This window comes from Procambarus clarkii, chromosome 5 (assembly GCF_040958095.1).
Source record: "Procambarus clarkii isolate CNS0578487 chromosome 5, FALCON_Pclarkii_2.0, whole genome shotgun sequence".
Classification (NCBI taxonomy): Eukaryota; Metazoa; Arthropoda; class Malacostraca; order Decapoda; family Cambaridae; genus Procambarus; species Procambarus clarkii.
The window spans coordinates 25,220,268-25,242,933 of NC_091154.1; the positions used below are offsets into that span (position 1 = coordinate 25,220,268).

At 50.3% G+C, this 22,666-nt stretch overlaps 1 protein-coding gene across 9 annotated transcripts in view; it reads right to left on the bottom strand.

The window, feature by feature from the left end:
- LOC123762597 (gamma-tubulin complex component 2) overlaps positions 1-22,666 on the bottom strand; it is a 195,518-nt gene that overhangs the window by 72,398 nt on the left and 100,454 nt on the right. For all 9 annotated transcript variants that reach the window (XM_069299919.1, XM_045749240.2, XM_045749203.2 and 6 more), the window contains exon 14: positions 9,861-10,035. In XM_069299919.1, coding sequence (XP_069156020.1) covers positions 9,861-10,035 — 175 coding nt within the window. The remainder of the gene's footprint in view (positions 1-9,860; positions 10,036-22,666) is intronic.

Below are 22,666 nucleotides of genomic sequence, written 5' to 3' on the forward strand. Positions count from 1 at the left end.
GGTCGGTGAACCACTCCTCAACACGAAGTCGAGACAACAACCCAAGGACTCCTCCAGAAAGCAGCAGGCACATCATTCGCCAGAAAAAGGGAGAACGGCTGCAGACGAAGAAACCTATGACCACGACCATAGGAGCCAAAAACCACTGAGCCTGAGAAGAGCATGATGCTCTGCCACACGACCCCCAGAGGCCAATGCCAACATAAAAAAAGAGAGCCGTAGCAAAGCAAACCTGAACCGAAGGAGCCACAACAACCAAGGAGAAGAAAAACAGAGAGCACCCTGTCCAAAGACCAGGATGGCACAGGCAGTGCATGAGCAGGCCGGAGGTGAAACAACGCACGAGACAGCCCGTGAAACGGCGCAGAAGGAACATCGATACCGAAAGCTAGCAGCAGAAACCAAGGTGCCAGACCCAGGAACGGCCCCAAGCGCCTTTACATCCTCAGGAAGCCAATCCTATGACAGCCCCAGGAGGGAAAAGAAATGCAGGATCAAAACCAAAATGCCACAAGCATGCAATTCCACCGCCACAAGTGCAGCCGACAGGGAAGGAACCCGTACAAGGAGCCGCCCCGCACCAACATCCCGCAGAAGGGCAGGAGCGAAAAAACACTCATTAAGAGGAGCAAAATCGCTCCCAGGAAAACGAGCAGCGCCGAGACTGCGCTAAGAGAAGAGATATGAACAAAAGAACAAGAATGCCAAACACCCAGAAGTCGCCTGGAATAGGACCTACAAGCCTTAGAAAGGACCGGAGGGAAGCCCAACCGAACGACGACAGACGTACCAGAAAACGGGAAGGAGTAAAACCGTCCCGAACCTTCGAGAACAAAAAGAAGCAAACACAAAGGACGAAGGCACAAAATCCCCGTCGCACCCGAGACCAAAAGTCATGCAGAACCCCAAGAAGAGGGGGACATGATGGAGAAGGCCCGTCCCGGAAAAAAGGGGCGAAGACAGTAGAAAAGCACCCACCAACAGGACGGAAGCAACGAGCATAATGGACAAGGAAACCGAGTCCAGGGAGGGGCCGACACCCAAAAAGCACGTGTGGAGAGGGGAACGGAAAAACCCCACTCCACAAAACTGCAAGCCTCGCCCAGAGGGGAAGAAAAACCTCGGCGGGGACCAACGAGGCCTGAGGCCCCCCATGTTAGCCCCACCCCAGCCCCGGGAACCCACCCTGCAGGGCCGAGCTGTCCCCCCCAAAGCCCCAGCATCAAGAAAAACCCAGGGGTAGCCGTGAAAAACACTAAGGAAGGGAGCCCACTGGGCTCTGGAACTTGAACCGAAACCGGAGGATAGGCGAGGGGCGAGACGAAGTCCCCAAGCTCATCCCTAGGCAGCACAACGAGGCGAGGACAACGAGGACAGGATAGGACAGAGAATCCAAGGAACATGGAAAAACCAGGCCCGGCACAGCAAGATCGGCAAGGAAGGAGGGCCCCAGAGGGAGCACGAAAGGGCCGAACAAAAGGCCACAACCAACCCCTACATGCAGCCGCAGTACCAAAACTGCAGCAAAACGTCACCACACTCCCCGAGGAAGCGACAGGGAAGATAGAGATAATCGTAATACGAGTGGCACACAAGGGGACACAGGCGGAAACCGAGTACCCAACCGAGCCACAGGGACGGTAGAAGAAACGTGTGCAGAGTAACAGGCAATCGAAGGAACACATCAGGCAGCCCAAGTTTAGGCAGCCCAACTTGGGCTGACCCCATACACAGCCCCAAGAGCAGAGACGAGAGCACCCATGAAGCACAAAATCCGCTCGTCAGGCGAACGACAGGGGAGAGGTGGAACCAAAGAGCCAGAACCCAATCCTGCAAGCACAAGGAGGCGAGCACAAAACACCCTCGACACAGGAAAACGTACCACCGAACAGGCACCCCCACCGTTGCACCGTGGAACAAGGTGGAGGCGGGGCCCCGAACTCAAGCAAGGTTAGACAAGCATAGGAGAGGGGCAGGATGAGTACAGGCAGGAGCCGCCTCGAAAGGGCGGCTCCTGCCGCCCGCAGTCACCCGTGAACCGAGGAAGGAATCAGGTGGTGAGAACAAGAGCCGCCCTGTATGGGCCAATAGCCCTGCAGTAGGCACCTCGGCTGGTACGGTCCACGTTCTCAAGTACGTATGTACACCCATTCCTACTTCCAAAAACAAAAACAGCGTCAGGACGAAGGAGACGCCAGACCGCACCAACTCGCCTGCAGAACATAGGCGCTGAAGGGCCATGACGCAAGCCTATGAGAACGTAGCCACCGGAGGCGGCCAGGGCGCCCATGCCGGAGAGGAGGAGGGGAACGGCGAAGGAGGCTCCCCCACCCAAAAATGCAGGGAAAAAACCTTGTGACTTCCCCACAGCGGCACTCCAGAACACCCCCAAAGCAATGGGGCATGGATTGGAGAAAGAAAAGAGCGAACCCCCCCCCCCCCCCCCCCCCCCCCGAGAGAAAATGGATGCAGAACACCAACACGTGTGCACACCGCCCGGAACCAAAACAAACCCCCACGGCGCATGCGCAGGACACGAAAGAAAAGTAGCCCAACAAGGCGAGAAGCAGCCCAACCGGCGACAAGGAGCCCAACCGGCGACAAGGAGCCCAACCGGCGACAAGGAGCCCAACCGGCGACAAGGAGCCCAACCGGCGACAAGGAGCCCAAACGGCGACAAGAGCCCAAACGGCGACAAGGAGCCCAAACGGCGACAAGGAGCCCAAACGGCGACAAGGAGCCCAAACGGCGACAAGGAGCCCAAACGGCGACAAGGAGCCCAACCGGCGACAAGGAGCCCAAACGGCTACAAGGAGCCCAAACGGCTACAAGGAGCCCAAACGGCTACAAGGAGCCCAACCTGTCCAGAACAGAAGGAACCAGTATGGAGGCAAACTCTGGGACACGCAGGAGGTAAGCCGCAAAGGCCAACCGCACCGCAGGCGAAGAGATGCGGGTAGCCGAAAACTTCCGGAAGACGGAACCGAAGAAACCACAGGGACAAGGAACCGAACCCGGGGAGGAGCAGAACCCAAGCCCAAATCGTACGCAGAGGGGGGGAAAAGAAAATCCCACTCCTTGCAACAGTAAGCCCCGCTCAGAAGGACGGAAATCCAGGCGGGGTGCAATGGAGCCCAAGGCCCCCAAGGCCGCTCCTCCCCAACCCCAGGAGTCTCTACACCAGGCTCCGGGGCCGAGTCGACCTCCAAAACCCTGGCCCCACAAGAAAAAGCCGGGGCAGCCGAGAGAGCTGGAAGAGAAGGGGCCCACTGGTCAAACCCCGGAGCATCAGCCGGAGGAACAGACTCGAATGCCTCCGCAGCTACCCCGGACGGGGCAACCCCCAAAACTGCCCAAATCTCAGAACCTCAAACCCCGCCCTGACCCCGAATCCTGCAGATGCATAGGGGCCGGAAGCAGGAGGGGGAAAAACAAGGGGCGTGGAAAGAACCAAGGCCGAAGCAACCAAAACCCCCAAGTCTGGGTCCCTACACAAAGCGGGGCAGCATCGGGGCGTCCGGGTAAGCGACAAACCCGAGCACGTTGCAACAACCTACCCCGCAACGTGCGAGCTGCCTGCACCCACGGGAATTCATCAGCAGACTTGGTGAATGGAGTCACGAACAAGCAACAAAGCTCGCAGGACTCAGGGTCGAATGTGTCACCGACCCAACAGGCAGCATGACGGAGGCAAAACAAGGAGAGTCACCCTGAGACAAAGGGACAAAGCATCCCTCAACTCGCACAAAGCTAGAGGGGACACAAGGGCCTCCACTATCGGACCCGAGAGCCCCTGGGGGGTTTCCCAGGGCCCCTGGACTGGGTCTGCTAAGGGTTATCCCAAGCAGGGCACTGCTAACCGGCGCCCCAACTACCAAGCAAACTGCTAAACCTGAACCCACGGGACGTGTCCACCCGTGAGGACGAAGTAGGTGGTGTCACCACACAAACAACCCTAATATAAGGGGGGGGGGAACAAGTGGACAACGTACCCAAAGGGAACAGAGCCGGCCGCTGTTATAGGTGAAAACTAGCTACGCAGTACCCTGCGCCCCACCAGTGCTATAACTACTACTTACCACAAGGCAAACAAGGGAGGAAAACCCCCAAAACACTCGGGGCGGCCAAACGCCAAGCAGCGAAAAGCCAACAGAGGTAGACCCAAGGTGACTTGTGGAAGGCAACCCCAAGCCCCAAGGGCGGTACTTACAGGGCACTCAGGTTAGGTGACCCTAAGCACATGCAGCCCGAATATTTGAGAATACTACTCCCAGCTCACACGACCACCGTAAGAGCAGCACTGCAAACAAGTCACAGCACTGAGACAAGACCGGAGCTGGAGCCACACGATCATGTACTATCCCATCAGCTGAGGAACTGGGGTGGGGATCGCCAGGCGGGGGTCTGGGGCTCCCCCTTCCCCCTCCCGGGGAGGGGGGAGCTGCACAGACATGCGGCGCGGCTCGTGTGACGTCATGCTTGTTAGTTCGTTTTTCTGGGGAGTTCTGTCCACTCGTTTGTTGATTTTTGTTGTTAACCAGAATAGGGGTTTGTTTTGTGGCGCTTATCTTTCTGGGTGCCTGTCCCGGTCGATGGCAGATATAGAATGCTCCAAATCACATGTGTGCAATTCTACGGGCCATTGCTCCCCGTGCCTCTCTGAGGGGGGGCCAGGTTCTGGCTCGTGGTCCCCAGTAGGCCTAGAACTCCACCCACACCGACTGATGCAAAATAGTTAGGGTATCCATATCAGCCATGGATAGCTCCGGGGAGCCGCAGGGGCTCTCCCCAGATAATTGAGTGTGCTTGAGGAAGTTTCGGTGCACATGCACCGGGCCCCTTAAACATAATACAGGGTACAAAACACAATCAAATCTGCCCATAGTAGAAAAGCAACAAGTAAGGATTTGGGAATAATGATGTCTGACAATCTAACGTTTAGGAAGCATAACCAGGGCAAATATTGCAGTCAATCAGAAAAATAATAGGATGAATTACGAGAACATTCAAATCCAGGGATCCCATCACAATGGTTGTACTATACAAATCACTTGTACTGTCCCATCTTGAGTACTGCTCAGTACTCACTTTCCCCTTCAGAGCAGGAAGAGATTGCTGAAATAAAGGGGATACAGAGAACATATGCGGCATACATAGATGCGATAAAGCACCTAAATTATTGGGATCATCTCAAAGCTCTACAAATGTACTCACTAGAAAGGAGATGAGAGAGATATCAAGTAATATACACGTGGAAAATACTGGAGGGCCAGGTCCCAAATCTACACAGTAAAATAACAACATACTAGAGTGAATGATATGGAAGAAAATACAGAATAGAGCCAGTGAAGAGTAGGGGGTGCCATAGGCACAATCAGGGAACACTGTATAAACATCAAAGGTCCCCGGTTGTTCAACATCCTCCCAGCGAGTACAAGAAATATTGGCAGAACAACTGTGGACACCTTCAAGAGAAAACTAGATAATTTTCTTTAAAAAGTCTTGGACCAACCGAGCTGTGGTGGATATGTGGGCCTGTGGGACTGCTCCAAGCAACAGCCTGTGCACCAAGCTCTCACTGAGTCAAGCATGGCCTTGGGCCAGGCTTGGGGAGTAGAAGAACTCTCAGAACCCCATCAAGCAGGCTAAAGAACTGGAGGTTAGGTAGCCAGACCTACCCAGGCCAGACTCCTCCTTTCCCCTGCAGGGAGGTGGAGCTAACGAGTTAGTTGGAAGATGTTTTGTTTGTTTGTTTGCTTTTTGGGGGGTGGTTCTTTTGTACTTGTGAGGATGTAGCTTGCAAATTTTAACCAGACACTGCTCTATTTTGATTCGCCTACCTTTCTGGGTCTTTCCCGGGTCAATGGCAAGATGACCTGCTTTAAATGTAAAGTGTTCATGGCCATTGCTCCCTGCGCCTCTCTAAGGGGGCCAGGTTCTGGCTCATGGTCCCCGGTTGGCTTACAAAGAGCCCTGCGACTGATGCCACTTAAGTAGATCAGGCATCTTGATCAGCAAGATAGCTTCAGGGAGCTGACGGTGCTTCCCCCAGAAAACCAGCAGTTAAATGTAATGAAACACCAGTTCCTGGGTGAGCCTTGGAGGCTCGCTGAAGCTATCTTGCTGATCCACTTGAGTGGCATCAGTCGCAGAGTTCTTATATGTCTACTGGGGACCACGAGCCAGAACCCTGTTCCCCTTGTGAAGGGAACAGGTTTTGGCTCGTAGTGCCCAGTAGCCCTAAATAACTCTGGGACTGTTAAGTGTACCAACTACTAGATGCTCTTAAGAGATAGTAGCTTCAAGGAGCCGCAATGTAACTCATCGCAGAAATATGATCACAAAGAGTACATACTGCAATATAAAATATAAAATAGGTAAACAAAATTGAATTAAGAGTAAACATTGTTTGCATTTTTTACAACTACAGTTATCTTCATACTTCTTTCAATGTAGGGATTCTCATTAATTACAAGTCCATCATAAAAACCCAGTGTAGTATGTAATGAAATACCTCATTCTGGAACCCTAGTGGCTCCCATTAGCTATCTTGCTGAGATTGATCTATACTATAAGTCACAACAATCATAGGAATTCTTTTTGGACTACCAGGGACCAGAGCTACAATGTGGCCACCTCACAGAGGTGCAGAGAGCAAATGTGATTCCACCTTGTCTCTGGTTAAGCATCCTAGAAAGTCAGCAAAGATTTACAGAGAACTGCTGGGTTTACAACACTCGACAATCCCCCAGCTGCCCGAAACCAGGGGATTTCGGGCAACCGGGTTGAAACCCTTGGTTTTGGGGTTTCAACCCCCGAAATTCCCCCCCCCCCCCCGAGTCTCAGAACCCTCTAAACCCTGCCCTGAGCCCACAGCCCTCAGATGCTCAGAAGCCAGAAGCAGGCTGGGGGGGGGGGGACAGAATGAACCACAGCAGGTGAAGAACGAGGGGGTGCGGACTGAACCAAGGCCGATGCGACCAGCACCCCCAAGTCCGGGTCCTTATAAGCAATGCGGGGCAGCCTCAGGGCATCCGGGGAAGCAACCAACTTAGCACGTTGCAGCAACCTAAACCTAGCCTGCAACGCGTGAGCCGCCTACACCCGAATAATGTCATCAGTAGTTTGGGTGAATTGAGTCACAAACAAGCAACAATGCTCATAAGGACTCTGGGGTCGAAGGTGTCACTGACCCAACAGGCAGCATGATAGCGGCAAAAACTATGAGCGTCGCCCTGAGATAAGGGGACAGAGCAACCCTCAAACTCACAGCAAGGCGAAAGGGGGACCCCAGGGGTCGCATCCATCAGACCCCGTGTGCCCCCGCAGGGTTTCCCAGGGCCCCTAGACTGGTATCGCTAAGGGTAAGCCCAGGCAGGGTACTACTAACCGGCGCACAATGCTACCAAACAAACTGCTAAAGCTGAACCCCGAACATGTTCACTCACGAGAGCAAAGCAGGGGGGTACCAACGAAAACAGAAGGGCAAACTCGAACATAACTGGGAGAAGACATACAAAGGCAGAACCCCCCCCCCCCTCACCAAGCAAAAACAAAAAGGAAAAGAAAACCTCGCAAGAGGACAACGTACCCAGGAGGAACAGAGACGGCCACTGTTATAGGTGAAAACTAGCTGCGCAGTACCCTGCACCCCTACCAGTGCAAAAACTACCACTTACCCCAAGGTAAACAAGGGTGGAACCCCCCCCCCCCAAACACTCAGGGCGGTCAATCGACAAGCAGCAAAAGACAAACAGAGGTAAACCCCCAATGTAACTTGTGAAAGATAACCCCAAGCCCCAAGGGCAGTACCTACATGGCACTCGGGAAAGGGAACCCTAAGCACATGCAGCCCGAGTACCTGTGAACATTACTCCCAGCTCGCACGCCACCGTAAGAGCAGTACTGAACCCAAGGTTCAGCACAACACAAAGAGTCTGGAGCTGGAGCCACACGACCATGCCACAATCACATCAGCCAAAGAGTTGCAAGGTGGATCATTGGCCTGGGGGTCTAGGGCTTCCCCTTCCCCCTCTTAGGGAGGGGGGAGCTGCGTAGACATGCGGCGCGGCTCATCTGATGTCATGCTCGTTTTCATTTGGGAAGTTCTGTCTACTTGTTTGTCTATTTTTTATTTGTTTAGTAGTTTTCACCAGAATAGGAGTGTGTTTTGAGGCGCTTACCTTTCTGGGTGCCTGTCCCGGTCGATGGCAGATATAAAATGCTCCAAATCCCATGTGCAATTCTATAGGCCATTGCTCCTCGTGCCTCTCTGAGGGAGGCCAGGTTCTGGCTCGTGGTCCCTAGTAAGCCTAGAACTTATTCATCCTGACTGATGCCAAAGTTTAGGGATATACATATCAGCCTGGATAGCTCCTGGAAGCCGAATGGGCTCCCCACAGAAAACCAGCGTTTAATGTAATGAAACGCCATATTCTGGGTGAGTCCCAGAGGCTCCCTGAAGCTATCAAACTGACATGTGCCATATTAGTCTGATGCCATCAGTCCCTGGAGTTCTATGCCTAACAGGGGCCAGAATCCAGAATCTGGCCCCCCCTTCAGAGAGGAACAGGGAACAATGGCCATATGAGCACTCAACATTTAGTGTGTGTCATGTCTGCCATCAACTGAGGAAGGCACCTAGAAAGGTAGGCGAACCAATACAAACCTCCAACTGGTGAGGCTTTACCTTCCCCCAGAGGCAAAAGCCAACAAGAACAAGGCCTTGAGGAAACAATCCCAGGCCGAATGGGCAGAGGATTAGCCCCTTCACAATCAACAAACCGAGGAAAAGAGAGAAACGAGCACCCGGTCTAAGGACCAAGAAGGCTAGGGCAACGCATGAGCAGGATGGAGGTGAAAAAGTGCACAAGAGAGCTTGTGGAACGGAGTGGAAGTGACATCCACCCGAACACATGCTGGAGCGGCTCCGCCAGCGCTGCACGATAAGATGCGACAATATTCGGCATAACATGCCTGTCCTGAAAGAGTCAAGAAAGAAAGGACAAAATAGAAACAGACACTGACAAAATCCTACGAAGGCAGACAGACTGCCAGGAGACTTCATACTGTCACTGAGAGGAAGACCTCAGGTGGGACACTATCAATGAAGCCACCTGATCACCATACAAATGGAGATACACTCACCTAAAAAAACAGACACGAAGAGTGGAAGAGTAAGTCGAACCAGCGAGGTACCTGTCTGGCCCGACCTGCTAAAAAGAAGCGGAGCTGCAGATAAACTCCCGAGATCTGAACACCGTGCAAGCAGCGTCTCAAACCAAGGCGGGGCCGGACACCATTGGGCCAGGAGAACCAATCTTCCCCGAAAGGATTCGAGCCATGCCAGAACCTATAGAAATAGCTGGACCAGGGGATGAAGGTACAGGAACCCCCACCTCAACCAGTCCTACTGGAAAGGTCCACCACGAACACCTCGCAGTTGGGAAATGGTGCCACGTATATAGGGAGGTGCCGGGACCAAGCCAACATGAAGAGATCCACCTCCAAGTGCCTGAACTTCCGACAGGGTCAAAGGAGGAAGGCGGTGTCGACCGTCCACTTCGTGGAAAGAGGAATAAAGCAAGATAGGCCATTCGCCAAGACATTGGACATCCCCTGGATGTGAACGACGCAGAGCTAAACCCTGAGATCTCAGAAGAGCTATCCAAAGCGACCGGCCCCAAAGAGCCACGGATCGCAAAGACCCCCCCCCTCAGTTCAGACAATAAACCACAGGAGAACAGTCCAAATGGAACCTAATCACCGAGCCCCACAGCAACCAAATCCACCTAGATAGTAAGATAGCTACAGGGAGCCACCATGGAGCTCCTCAAGAAATACTTAGGTAATGTACTAACCTTTTGCATTTTATTAATGAACGTCTGCCAGTTGCGCTCAATTACTTCAAACATCATATAATACTCAATATTCTGAATGAAGTTGAGCATCCGCTGTCTTAAAGCAAAAGCTGCAGTGTAGGTGCGGGAGGCTGACAGAGGAAAGCTTTTGGCCACCTTATTACTAACCCAAACTCTGAAAGATAACAGTTTTATTTACATACAAAATCCATCCCAAATTTGAAATAAGTCTTAATTATCAGTGAACAAGATTTCCTATACAGTATTAACTGCAAGCATGTACGTCCCTAGTTATGGGGACATACAAGCACAAGAGCTTGTATGTTGTCCTATCTAAACGAGCTTGAACAATATCTACAGAAGCACATTGAGTTTTTACAAATATTATTTGGATCTTATGCCTTGGAAAAAGCACAGAGTATAACAAAATTTCTATAATACCAGTAGAAGTTTTCTAAGTAGGAAGTGATGTACATGCATAAGTTAATGGCTGAATGAGTGACTGGCCTGATATTAATGTAGGTGTGATATAGGAACACATGTTAAAAGTATAAACTTAGCATTAGACACATTTGTACTTACATACATACATACTGAAATTACTAGCAGTATGCTAAATTTGATGTATGTAGGTGCTAGTTGTTTTACCAGTGTGACAAGAGGGGTGACTAGGGGAAGCGCCAGAGGCTTCCTGAAGCTATCATACACTGAGCAGCGCCATAGTACAAGGTGCCATCAGTCATGGAGTTCTATTGGCCTACCGAGGACCTGAGGGGACCAGAACCTGCCCCCCCCACCCCCCACCCCTCAGTGCAGAGAATGATGGCTTATGAACACTTTACATTTAAAGTTAATCATAACTGCTGCCACCATCTGGGATGGCACCCAGAAAGTTAGGCAAAACAAAACAGACTACTACATGGTTAAATTGAGACCTCAGCCTCAAAAATCACCAAAGAACTCCCAAAATAATGAAAACAAACCACCAAAAGTTAGTGAAACTTGCACAGGCTAGTCTGCCCCCACCTCCCCACTCATTTGGAGGGAGGGAGGGGAGGGAAGAAGGCAGATCAGGTCAGCCGGTCCCCACCACCATCAGTTCTATTCTGATGGTGCTTGCTGGCTTTCCTAATTGCTCTGGTTCCGGTCTTCCATTTTTCAAAGTCGTGTTTTGCCTTTGAGACTGTTTTATATGATTTTCTATGAGCTGCACAAGTATACATGGAGCTGCATGAGTTCAGGGTTATCTTCCCGTGTGCTCATTTAGTACTACCCTTCCGCAGTCAGGTTTGTCTTGCCAGATGTGTTTGGGATACGTTCCCTTTGGGGGGACCTCCTCGCTTGGGTTGGTCCTCGCCCTTAAAGGTCAGTCAGTTGTCTGTGACTGACTGTCTTCAATCTGGTTGGGAATGTTTTTGACTGGTGGGGCGCACTGGGGTTTGCGTGACCAATTAACACATTAACACAGGTGCGTAGATGTTTCTCCCTAATTGCTCGTTCTCTGTAGTTTGGTCTTTGGGGCTTGGGCTCTTTGTATTTTTGTTTTTCTTTACACTTTGCTCTTTTTTTATGCTTGGAGGTTCTGGTTTTCGTCTTATTTGGCTTGCCTTAGGTGTGTGTGGTTGAGGCCCATTGTTGCCCCCCATCAGCTTCAGGGGTTACCAGCACAGTATTCCCAGTGCCTGGGCTTCCTGTAGGTCTCATTCACCCTGCAGGTACTGGAAATTTCCTATGGGCTTGGTTGTACTATGGATACTTCTTCCAAGCCTTCTCTTGCTTTGTGGGAATTTGAGGGTTTTAATTCACCTGGTGATGTTCATACATTCTGCCTCCACCATGTTGCCTGTTGGGGCAGTGACACCTTCGACCCTGAGTCACGTGGGTCTTGTTTCCCTCACGTACTCCATCTTACTCATTTCTCTGTTGAGGTTCAGGGGTATTCGAGAACCACTTTCCGTTTGAGGACTTCTTCGCTTCACGTTGTCTTCACCCTTGGGGTACGTTGGGTTTCTTTATTTTCTGCCGTTTTTGCCTTTTGTGAACGGAGGAGGGCTGCCTAACTTCTTATTAGGCTAGCCTAGGTTGAGTTGGTGGTACTCCTCTGTTGCTCCGGAGGTTTCACAGCTGCTACTGGTGGTCAGTTTGCCTGCTACCTGACAAGGTTCAACCAGTTTAGCTGGCCCGAGTACCTGGGCTTCCCATAGGGCTTATTCACCCTGTGGACCCTGGAAAACCCCTGTAGGCTTGGTGGTACCATGGATAATTCTTCTGAGTCTATTCTCGCCCTGTGCAAAGTTGAAGGTCGTTTGTCACCACTGCCTGAGTGACGATCATCTGTACTGCCTCTGTCATGCTGCCTGTTGGATTGGGGACACCTACGACCTAGTCTCTTGTTCCCCACTTGTTCTTCAATTTACTTATTCCTTATATGTTGATCTCAGGGATCAGGCGGTGGCTGCGTTGCATGCTTGATTCTTCTTATTGCAATGGGCCAGGTTGGTTGATCAGTTGGAGACCCTGGAGCTGCCCCCACTTGAGTTTAAGGGACCAGGATTTGGGGGCGTTTGTTGCTTCACCCTTAGTTTTATCCGCACCCCTGCTTCCTTCCCAGGTTGGTGTAGTTCACCCTGCTCCTCCTACCCCTGCTTCTGGTTCCCAAACGCCTAAGGGTTTCAGAGTTGGGGCGGGGTTTAGCTCAGGATGAGGCTTGGGTGGCTTCGGTGTCTGTTCCTTCTGATATGGGCGTGGAGGTGGTTGAACCCGATTTTCCCACCGAGGCTTCTGGCTTGACCTAGCAGACTTCCTTTCTAGATGCTTTCCCCCCCTGAACTCCGCCTTTTTTTTCAAGGGTGGTTGTTGGAGTGGATGAGGGCTCTGCCCCAGGGCCTGTGTCGGGGGTTCCTGGGGCGAGTTAACTTGGAGTGCTTGGGCGCCTTTTGATCCTGCTTGGGCTCCTGTGCCTTCTGGGTAGGGGTTAATGCAGCAGGGGAGAGGATTTTCGTACCCTCCTTTCCGTTACGAATTGGAGGTGTGCCCCCCCCCCCCCCGGTTCATTTCCGGGTGCCATTGGGTTCTCGGATTCGTCCTTCCTCTCGGATTTTCCCTGGGAAGGGTCAGGAGCCCTTGGTGTGTACCTCCTGCAAGACCCACTTTACGCCTTTGTGATGGTTTTTGGCTTCATTTGATTTTGGTTCTTCTTCCCCCTTATTGGGTGCATTATGAGGATCCGAAGTCTTCCTGGCTGACAGACTGCCCTTTCTTTTTCTAGGAGCTTGGTGTGGCTTTTGTCGTACCCGCAGGCTTGAGTTCCTCAATGGATGCCTCTTTGCCCCTGTGCTTTCTCGTGATGCGGGCCTGGTGCAGTTGCATGCTCAGGTCCCAACTCATTCGGCTGCTTTGGCCATTGATGATCTTTGGACGTGCAGTCATTTGAACCTCTGTCTTGTGCTTCTTTAGTCTTCTGGAGCTGTCGTCGGATTGGCTTTCAGAGGATGTGGGAGCGTTGAGTGAGGGGCCTTCGGCTGAGGTTCTGTTTTCGACTGCTGTGACGTCATTTGCCTTGTTGAAGTTGTTTGCGCTGATCCTCCGGGAGGCGGTTTCTATGTTTTTCACCTCTCGTCTCGCGTGTCAACAGGCTGTTCGTGCTCTGTCTTTAGATTCGGCTTGGCCTCTGACTCTGCAGTCTTCTTTGCCGTTCTCTCCTCTGTTGTTCCCTGAGGATACTGTTGCCCAGTTTCCGATGGCGGCTTCGACCAGTTGACATCCTATATCGAGCTTATTGGTGCTTTGGGGTCGGGGGGTGTTCCATGACCTCGGAGTTGGGTCGTGCCAGGTCTCAGGCCTTGTTTGGTCGGGGTAAGCCTTTGGTGCCAGTTTCTGCATTGGTGTTAGGTGTTTGCTTGGTGTGACTATTGGCGTCTCGGGGTTCATGCCCTTTCGCAGCTTGCCCCATTGAAGAGGCGATGGGGCTGGCTCTTGGTTCTGCGATTCAAAGGCTTTTCAAGTTGTTTGTTTTGGCCTTTGATGGCGTTGGGCAGATCTTCCCCCAATCAGGGGGGTCAGGTTTTGAGAGGGGGGGGGGGGTAAGGGGCAGGCCACTTCCTCATCCCACTGTTGGGTCATCTTGAAATGGCTTCGTTTGGGCATGGCCGAAACGACCTCGTCTCTTAAGTGGGTTTCCAGCTTGTTTCCAGTTCTGAAACGAGACTGTGTGGATCTCTGGTACATTCTGGACCTGTCTCGTCTGAACCAGTTGATACCTAGCCCCTCTTTTTGGATGACCATGTTGTACCAGGTCTGGCTTGTGGGTTGGGCTGGGTTGGGCTGGGGTGGGCTCGGGTGGGTGGGCGGGCTTGGGGGGGGGGAAGCGGACTATCACAGACTGGCTGTGGTCACGTCCACATTCCCTCAGCTACCCCAAACCGGCTACATCCTATTCCCCCTCCCCATCCTCACACCATACCCTTCCAGATATATTCTCCACCCCTTCAGGCGCATGTAGACAATCCGTACAGTAATAATATGGTTCAGATTCTCGGCTACCTTCCTAACCATGATGGTGGTCTTGGAGGTAGACTGCACTGACTGACGGCTGCCGTGACTGACTGACTGTCCCTGCTTGACTGACTGACTGACTGCCCTGCTTGACTTGGTCAGCCAGTAACACCATCAGCCAAGAACTGCCAGTTGGATCGCCGGCGTGGAGGGTCTGGGGCTCCCCCTTCCCCCTCTCGGGGAAGGGGGGGTTGTACAGACGGTGGCGCGGCGACGTGATGACGTCATGCTAGTTTGAATAATTTTGTTTGGGGGAGTTTTGTCCACTAGTTCGGCTTTCAGTTAGCAATAACTTCACCAGAATAGGGGTTTGTTTTGGGGCACCTACCTTTCTGGGTGCCTGTCCCGGTCGATGGCAGACATAGAATGCTCCCAATCACAAGGGGGGTTTCTATAGGCCTATTGCTCCTCGTGCCTCTCTCAGGGGGCCAGGTTCTGGCTCGTGGTCCCCGGTAGGCAAGAACTCCTAGCACTTTGACTGATGCCAGAAAGTTATACATATCCATTCAGCCTGGATAGCTCCGAGGAGCCGACAGGGGCTCCCCCCAGAAAATAGGCGCTGACTCAGCGTGCAGTCCCAGGCGGTCTGTTGATCTGCCAGCTGTCAGGCCGGAGTTGCCACAAAGAGATAATTACCTAATTATTTAAATGTCTCCGATTGATTTTTCATAGTTTTTTTGCTGTAATATTATTCAATAGTGTGTAGTTTGATATATTTATATAATAAAATGTGTGAATCATCGCTGTACTCAAAAATATGGTGTGCATATTGTTGATTCAATTATGTTCATCAATCAGTGAACAAATACTTTGTCGGTTATTATACCATATACACAGGTTATATATAAGTATCTGCATGCTTTGTTCACCATAACGAACCACTAAGTTGCTATTATGAGTCAAAAAGTAACGAGGAGTGACCGCCATGTACCAGCCAGCCACTCACGCCCTCCCTCAAGTCACCTGACTCACCTACATTCTCCTCCCACAATACTGTTTTTGCTTTTATTCACTATATACAGATGCTATATATAAGTATCTACATTCGTGTTCACCATAACGAACCACTAAGTTGGTATGCTGAGTGGCAGTGGCAGTGGCAGCCCGCCACTGGCTGCCACTCCCTCCCTCCCTCACCTCACCTGACTTGCCACCATTCTCCACCCACCATACTGTTTTTGCTTTTATATATAGACTTATATATAAGTATTTACATGTTTTGTTCACCATAACTGTACATCTAAGCTTGTATGGTGAGTAAAGGCACAAAGACGTAGCTACTCACACAGTCAGCTGATGGCTGCCGCCCTCAAGGCCAGATGCACTAATATTTCTCCTCCAACAATACTGTCTGTGGTGTTATTACGTTATACAGTATACACACATTATATATAAATATCTACCCGTTTTATTCACCATACTTGTACAAGTAAACTGGTATGGTGCCCAAAGACCATCGTGGTAACCAGTAAACAACACTGTCGTCTGCACGGTGGCGTCGTGCAGACGACGCCACCGCCCTCACCAAAATGGCGGCTCTCAACCTCCTACTCTTGCTGTTTATACCCTCTATACACACGTTATATATAAGTATCTACATTTGTGTTCACCATAGCAAACCATTAAGCTGGTATGGTGAGTGCAGTCAATAAAAGGTGGCCACACACAGTCAAAAGACATCGCCACCACCCTCCCTCCCACAGCATTACTCCTCCCTCCATGGCGCACAGCGCTAAATATCACCACAATCCTGCTATTATCAGAACCCTGGTCAGTTTTATCACAGTCAGGGGTCTTCTGTAATAATATCATCACTACATAATAGCATGAACAAGTATATTATAGCATTTTTTGGCGATGCTGTGGTCACAAGCTGAACAGCAGTGCTGTGAGCTGATGCTGCGTGCGTCAGGCTTGGTAGCTCACTCAATACTGAGGCCCCTAACACCCTGGAGTTTGGCCCACGATTTTTTTTTTTAAATGGCGTCTGTTTACAAGAGCCCTGATGAAGGTGTGGTGAGCCCCGTGTATCCGCGGGCCGTTTAAATCTTGCGTAGTACTCCAAAGCAACACATGATGCGATGTGCAATTTACTGCAAGTCGGTCAAAGCATCATATGATGCGATGTGCAATTGAAGGGTTAAATACGATATATGATATAATCTAGTAGAGAATTGGGACAGTAAAACAATTGTTAAACTCGATTTCAAGAGAGGACGCTATGGGGAACTTAGACATTTTTTTTCATGGGTATAATTGGACATACTTGTTGCAAGGCAAGGAAGTAAATGAGATGTATGCCAAATTTTGCAAAATATACAATGAAGGAACACAAACATTCATACCAAAACAGACATGCAGACCTAGAAAACAGGGTTGGTTCAACAGAAACTGCAAGAGGAACTTTGAGAACAGTATAGCAGACAAATGTAAATCAGATCCAGGCCTTTTCTATAAATTCATTAAAAGTAAGCTGCAGGTAAAGGATAATATTCAGAGGTTGAAAATGGGGGACAGATACACAGAAAATGAAAAGGAAATGTGTGAAACATTAAATGAAAAGTTCCAAAGTGTGTTTGTACAAAATGAGATCTTCAGAGAACCAGACACAATAAGAATTTCAGAGAACAGCATAGAGCACACACAGGTGTCTAGAGACAAGGTGAAACAAATGCTCCTGGAGCTAAGTAAGAACACAGCAGTTGGCCCAGATGGAGTTTTGCCATGGGTTCTGAGAGAATGCGCACCTGAGCTCAGCATTCCACTTCAGCTGATTTTTCAGACATCTCTGTATACAGGAATTATAGCAGGTATGTGGAAAAAGGCTAACATAGTTCCAATCTAAAAAATTGGCAGTAGGGAAGACCCCTCAATTATAGACCTGTATCATTGACAAGTATAATAGTCAAAATATTGGAAAAAATAATAAAAACTAAATGGGTAGAACACCTGGAGAGAAATAATATAATATCAAACAGACAGTATGGTTTTCGATCTGGAAGATCCTGTGTATCAAATTTACTCAGTTTCTATGATCGAGCCACAGAGATTTTACAGGAAAGAGATGGTTGGGTTGACTGCATCTATTTGGACCTAAAAAAGGCTTCCGACAGAGTTTCACATAAGAGGTTGTTCTGGAAACTGGAAAATATTGGAGGAGTGACAGGTAAACTTCTAGCATGGATGAAAAATTTTCTGACCGATAGAAAAATGAGGGCAGTAATCAGAGGCAATGTATCGGACTGGAGAAACGTCGCAACTGGAGTACCACAGGGTTCAGTTCTTGCACGGGTGATGTTCATTGTCTACATAAATGATCTACCAGTTGGTATACAGAATCATATGAAAATGTTTGTTGATGATGCTCAGATAATAGGAAGGATAAGAAACTTAGATGATTATCATGCTCTTCAAGAAGACCTTGACAAAATAAATATATGGAGCACCACTTGGCAAATGGAATTTAATGTGAATAAATGCCATGTTATGGAATGTGGAATAGAAGAACATAGACCCCACACAACCTATAAAATATGTGAGAAATCTTTAAAGAATTCTGATAAAGAAAGAGATCTAGGGGTGGTTCTAGATAGAAAACTATCACCTGAGGGCCACATAAAGAACGTTGTGCGAGGAGCCTATGCTACGCTTTCTAACTTCAAAACTGCTTTTAAATACATGGATGGGAAAATACTAAAGAAATTGTTTATGACTTTTGTTAGGCCAAAGCTAGAATATGCAGTGGTTGTGTGGTGCCCATATCTTAAGAAGCACATCAACAAACTGGAAAAAGTGCAAAGACATGCTACTAAGTGGCTCCCAGAACTGAAGGGCAAGAGCTACAAGGAGAGGTTAGAGGCATTAAATATGCCAAAACTAGAAGACAGAAGAAAAAGAGGGGATATGATCACTACTTACAAAATAGTAACAGGAATTGACAAAATTGATAGGGAAGATTTCCCGAGACCTGGAACTTCAAGAACAAGAGGTCATAGATTTAAACTAACTAAACAAAGATGCCGAAGAATATAAGAAAATTCACTGTCGCAAACAGAGTGCTAGACGGTTGGAACAAGTAAGTGAGGTGGTGGTGGAGGCCAAAACAGTCAGTAGTTTCAAAGCTGTATATGACAGAGTGCTGGGAAGACGGGACACCACGAGCGTAGCTCTCATCCTGTAACTACACTTAGGTAATTACACTTAGGTAGTTACAACCCAGCATGTTACAACACAGAAGAATGCTTATGCAATGCAACCTGTGCCTGAGGCAAAATATACTTCAATGAATGGGGGATGTGGAGTACATGAGGGGAACAAGTTCCATATGACTCAGGGTCGTAGGTGTCACTGACCCAACAAACAGCATGGCGGAGGCACAAGTTAAAAACGTCCCCGAGGCACAGGCGACAGACAACCTTTGATTTCGCAAAAGGCGAGAGCAGGCTTGGAAGAGCCACCCCGTGTACAACCGAGATCACAGGGGTTTTCCAGGCCCCTGGAGAGTATGTACCCTGCAGGAAGCCCATGCACTGAGGCCAGCTATGCCGGTAAACCTTGCCAGTGCAGGCAACCAGACCACAAGAAGCCTCCAAGAAACCCCAGGAGGCAGTATGGAAGTTTTGCCTCACACACCATAGGTATGCCTAATAAGGGAAAAGGCAGAACTCCTCGGCAGGAAGCAAACAAACAAAGCACTAGCGAACTAAAAGTGAACATTCAAATCCTTCTAGACCCAACCACCCAACCACTTGGGGTGGACGGTAGAGCGACAGTCTCGCCTCATGCAGGTTGGCGTTCAATCCCCGACCGTCCAAGTGGTTGGGCACCATTCCTTTCCCCGTTCCATCCCAAATCCTTATCCTGACCCCTTCTAAGTGCTATATAGTCGTAATGGCTTGGCGCTTTCCCCCTGATAGTTCCCTTCTCTTCCTAGACCCAACAACGGTAACCAAGCAGCCTGGGAGAAACATCGTTGCACCGTCATTAGCTGAAGAGCAGGCAGTGCCAGCTGCAGTGTGCCCCACTAGCCAAAAACACTCCCTAACCCAAGGCAAGATGGAAAGCCCAAGACACACAGCTTACCACAAGGGTGAGGACCACTTCAAGCAAGGAAGCTCCCCTGATGAGTGTTTCCCGAATGCCCTAGGGAAAGGACCCCTGACTGTGCAAGGGCAGTATATAGAGAGTGCACAGGGAAGGTGACCCTGTGCCCCAGTACACTAAACTCCTGGCTCACGCATGCCTCCATATACAAACACCGCCGAAAGTGTGAAAACACCAAAGAAAACGGGAACACGGAGCCAGTGACAGCGACCACTTGGCACACCTCATCAGTCAGAACTGGGGTGGAGGTGGCTTGGCTCGACTGGGCTGGCTTCCCCTCCCCCCAATGAGAAGAGGAGGTTTAGCTAACTAGCACGATTTAGAACAAAGTTTTAGTTTGTTTTCTTTGTGCAGGGGATCTTTTGATATTTTGAAGTTGTTGCTCTCTTTTTTTTCAACAATGCAGCAGTCTGTTTTGATTTGCCTACATTTCTGAGTGCTTCCTTGCTCGATCGAAAAATTATAAACTTTAAATGTAAAATGTTCATGAGTCATTGTGCCCTGCACAAAGTGAGCACTGCACCAACTAGATGAAATGGATGGCACCAGGGCCCCCTCCACCAATCCAGAAGCTGACACCACAGGCCTACCCTGACCCAAGGCAGTCCAAGCCCTAGCTCAACCCTTCCGAGAGGGCCAAGACCAATTCTCTCGGACACACAACAAATCAGAAAAAGGACGACAACCTGTAGAAGCAGCCGAGAAAAACTAAACAACACTGTCCTCTGGGAACAACAAAGGACAGAATGGCGAAGCTGAAAAAAAAGCCAGGGGTCTAAGGCAAATCCAAAGACACAGCACAGACTGTCGACACGCAAGACGAGAGGTGAAAAACACAAAAACTGCCTCCCGGAGGATCGGAGCATACAGCTTCAGTAAGGTAGGCAATGCCAAAGCAGCCGACATCAAAACCCCGACGGCAGGCACCCTGCTAAGCGACTCCACATCTTCCAAAACTCAATCCAACGAAAGCTCCAGAAGGAAAAGGAAGCACACAATAGGGGCCAAGTGTGCCCAAGTCCGAAATTCATCAGTCAACAAGCCAGCTGAAAGAATGGGTACCTGAGCATGTTACTGCACTAGACTCATATCATGGCAAAGAGGCACTCATTGAGGAACTCCAAAGAGACCCCCACAAACCCCTGCAACACAGAAGACACCTTCCGTCACTCAAGCGTGCAGGTACAACAAAAGCCACGCCAAGCTCCAAGCGAAAAGAACGGACAGTCTGCCAGCCAGGAAGATTCCAGGATATCGTAACGCACCCAATACAGGGAAAAAGAACCAAACTCTAGAGAGGCTGAATCCATAAACGAGGTGTAAACCAGGTCAAGCAGGAGGTGAGCACCCAATGCCTCCTGAACCTCTGCGGGGAAACTACGAGAGGACAGAAACATCTGAAAAGACGAATCTGAGGAATCCAAAGGCACCCAGAAACGAACCACATGGGGAGCCCTGCCTAACTCAAAGAAAAGGGAGACACGAAAAACCCCTTACCCTGCATAAGCAAACCCTGTGCAGAGGACACATGTGTCCAAGCAGTATCAAATTGAGCCCAAGAGCTCCATTCAGACTCCCCCCCTCAGCCCCAGATCCCACCGACAAGGGGTCCCAGGGCAGAGCCCTCATCCACACCCACCGCCTGCAAAGAAAAGGCGAAGCCCTGGGAAAAGTCTTCAAAGGAGGGAGCTGACTGGGAGAACTCGGAAGCCTCGGAGGGAAGGAGAGGCTCAACCGCCTCCGCACCCGTATCGGACGGGCAATCCCTGGAGCTACCCGAGCCTCATCCCGAGCTAAACCCTACCCCAGCTTCCAGCTCTGAAACCCCCAGACGTTTCGCAGCTGGAAACGGAGGGGGGGGGGGGAAGACAAACTACACTAACTGGGAAGGAAGATGGGGTGAGGACAGAACCATGGTTGTAGATGACCAACACCCCCAAATCGGAGTTCCTAACACTTCCCGCTCTGGGCGCACGAGCAACGCACTACCTCAGGTGGGTTTGGGCATTCCGCGGGAGCGCCCAGGAGAGCGCGGTAATTCTGAAAAGTGTACCCTCTTTTCAACTTTGTCACCTCAATTCTCGTCCTAAGATATTAAATTTGGTATCAATGTGTTCGCAACAGAATTCTCTTCAAGACTAAATGCATATAAACTCCAAAACACCCGCTTATCTCCTGCAGCAAACAGAAATTGAAAGCGAGTTACTCGGAGTGCTCAAGATCAATAAAATGTGTACACTCTTTTTCACTTTGGTCACCTCAATTGTCGTTCTAGGTCTTTCATTTTGGTATCAATGTGTTCACAATAGAATTCAGTATCCACTCGATTTAACAGCCTATATGGGGCTGTACCCTGGTCGTTATTTCCGGAGCTCCGGTATTTCCGAAGTTAAGTGTCTTTTTTTTTTCAAGTAACATTCAGGTAAGATATATTTTGTACAGACTGCCACTTGGACCACTACTCTAGTGCCTTCTACCCTGTGATGTCACAGATTCACAGCACATTGTTTTGATTTGTCAAGAGGCTGGAGTGTTCATTCCGTGACTTTGATGGACATATCTGCACAATCAAGAAACATCCGTGCACCATATCGGCTCCAAATGCACTCATTGTGACAGTGGTGGGTGGATGGGCAGGCAGGCGGGGAGGGATAGGCGGGCAGGCAGGCGGGGAGGGAGAGGCGGGCAGGCAGGCGGGACGGAGAGGCAGGCAGGCAGGCGGGGAGGGAGAGGCGGACAGGCAGGCGGGGAGGGAGAGGCGGGCAGGCAGGTGGGGAGGGAGAGGCGGGCAGGCAGGCGGGGAGGGGGAGGCAGGCAGGCAGGCAGGCAGGCAGGCAGGAAGAGGTTGGGAGGTAGACAGGGAGGGAGGGAGAGGCAGGCAGGCAGAGCTTGGGAGGGAGGGAGGGAGGGAGGGAGGGAGAGGCAGGCAGGCAGAGCTTGGGAGGGAGGGAGGGAGGCAGAGGCAGGGAGGGAGAAGATGGAGATAGATGGAGGGATGGAAGGATCGGAGGGAGGGAGGGAGGGAAGGATGGATGGAGAGAGGGATGGAGATAGATGGAGGGATAGAAGGATGGGAGGGAGGGAAGGATGGGAGGGAGGGAGGGATGGAAGGAGGGAGGGAGGGATGGATGGAGAGAGGGATGGATGGA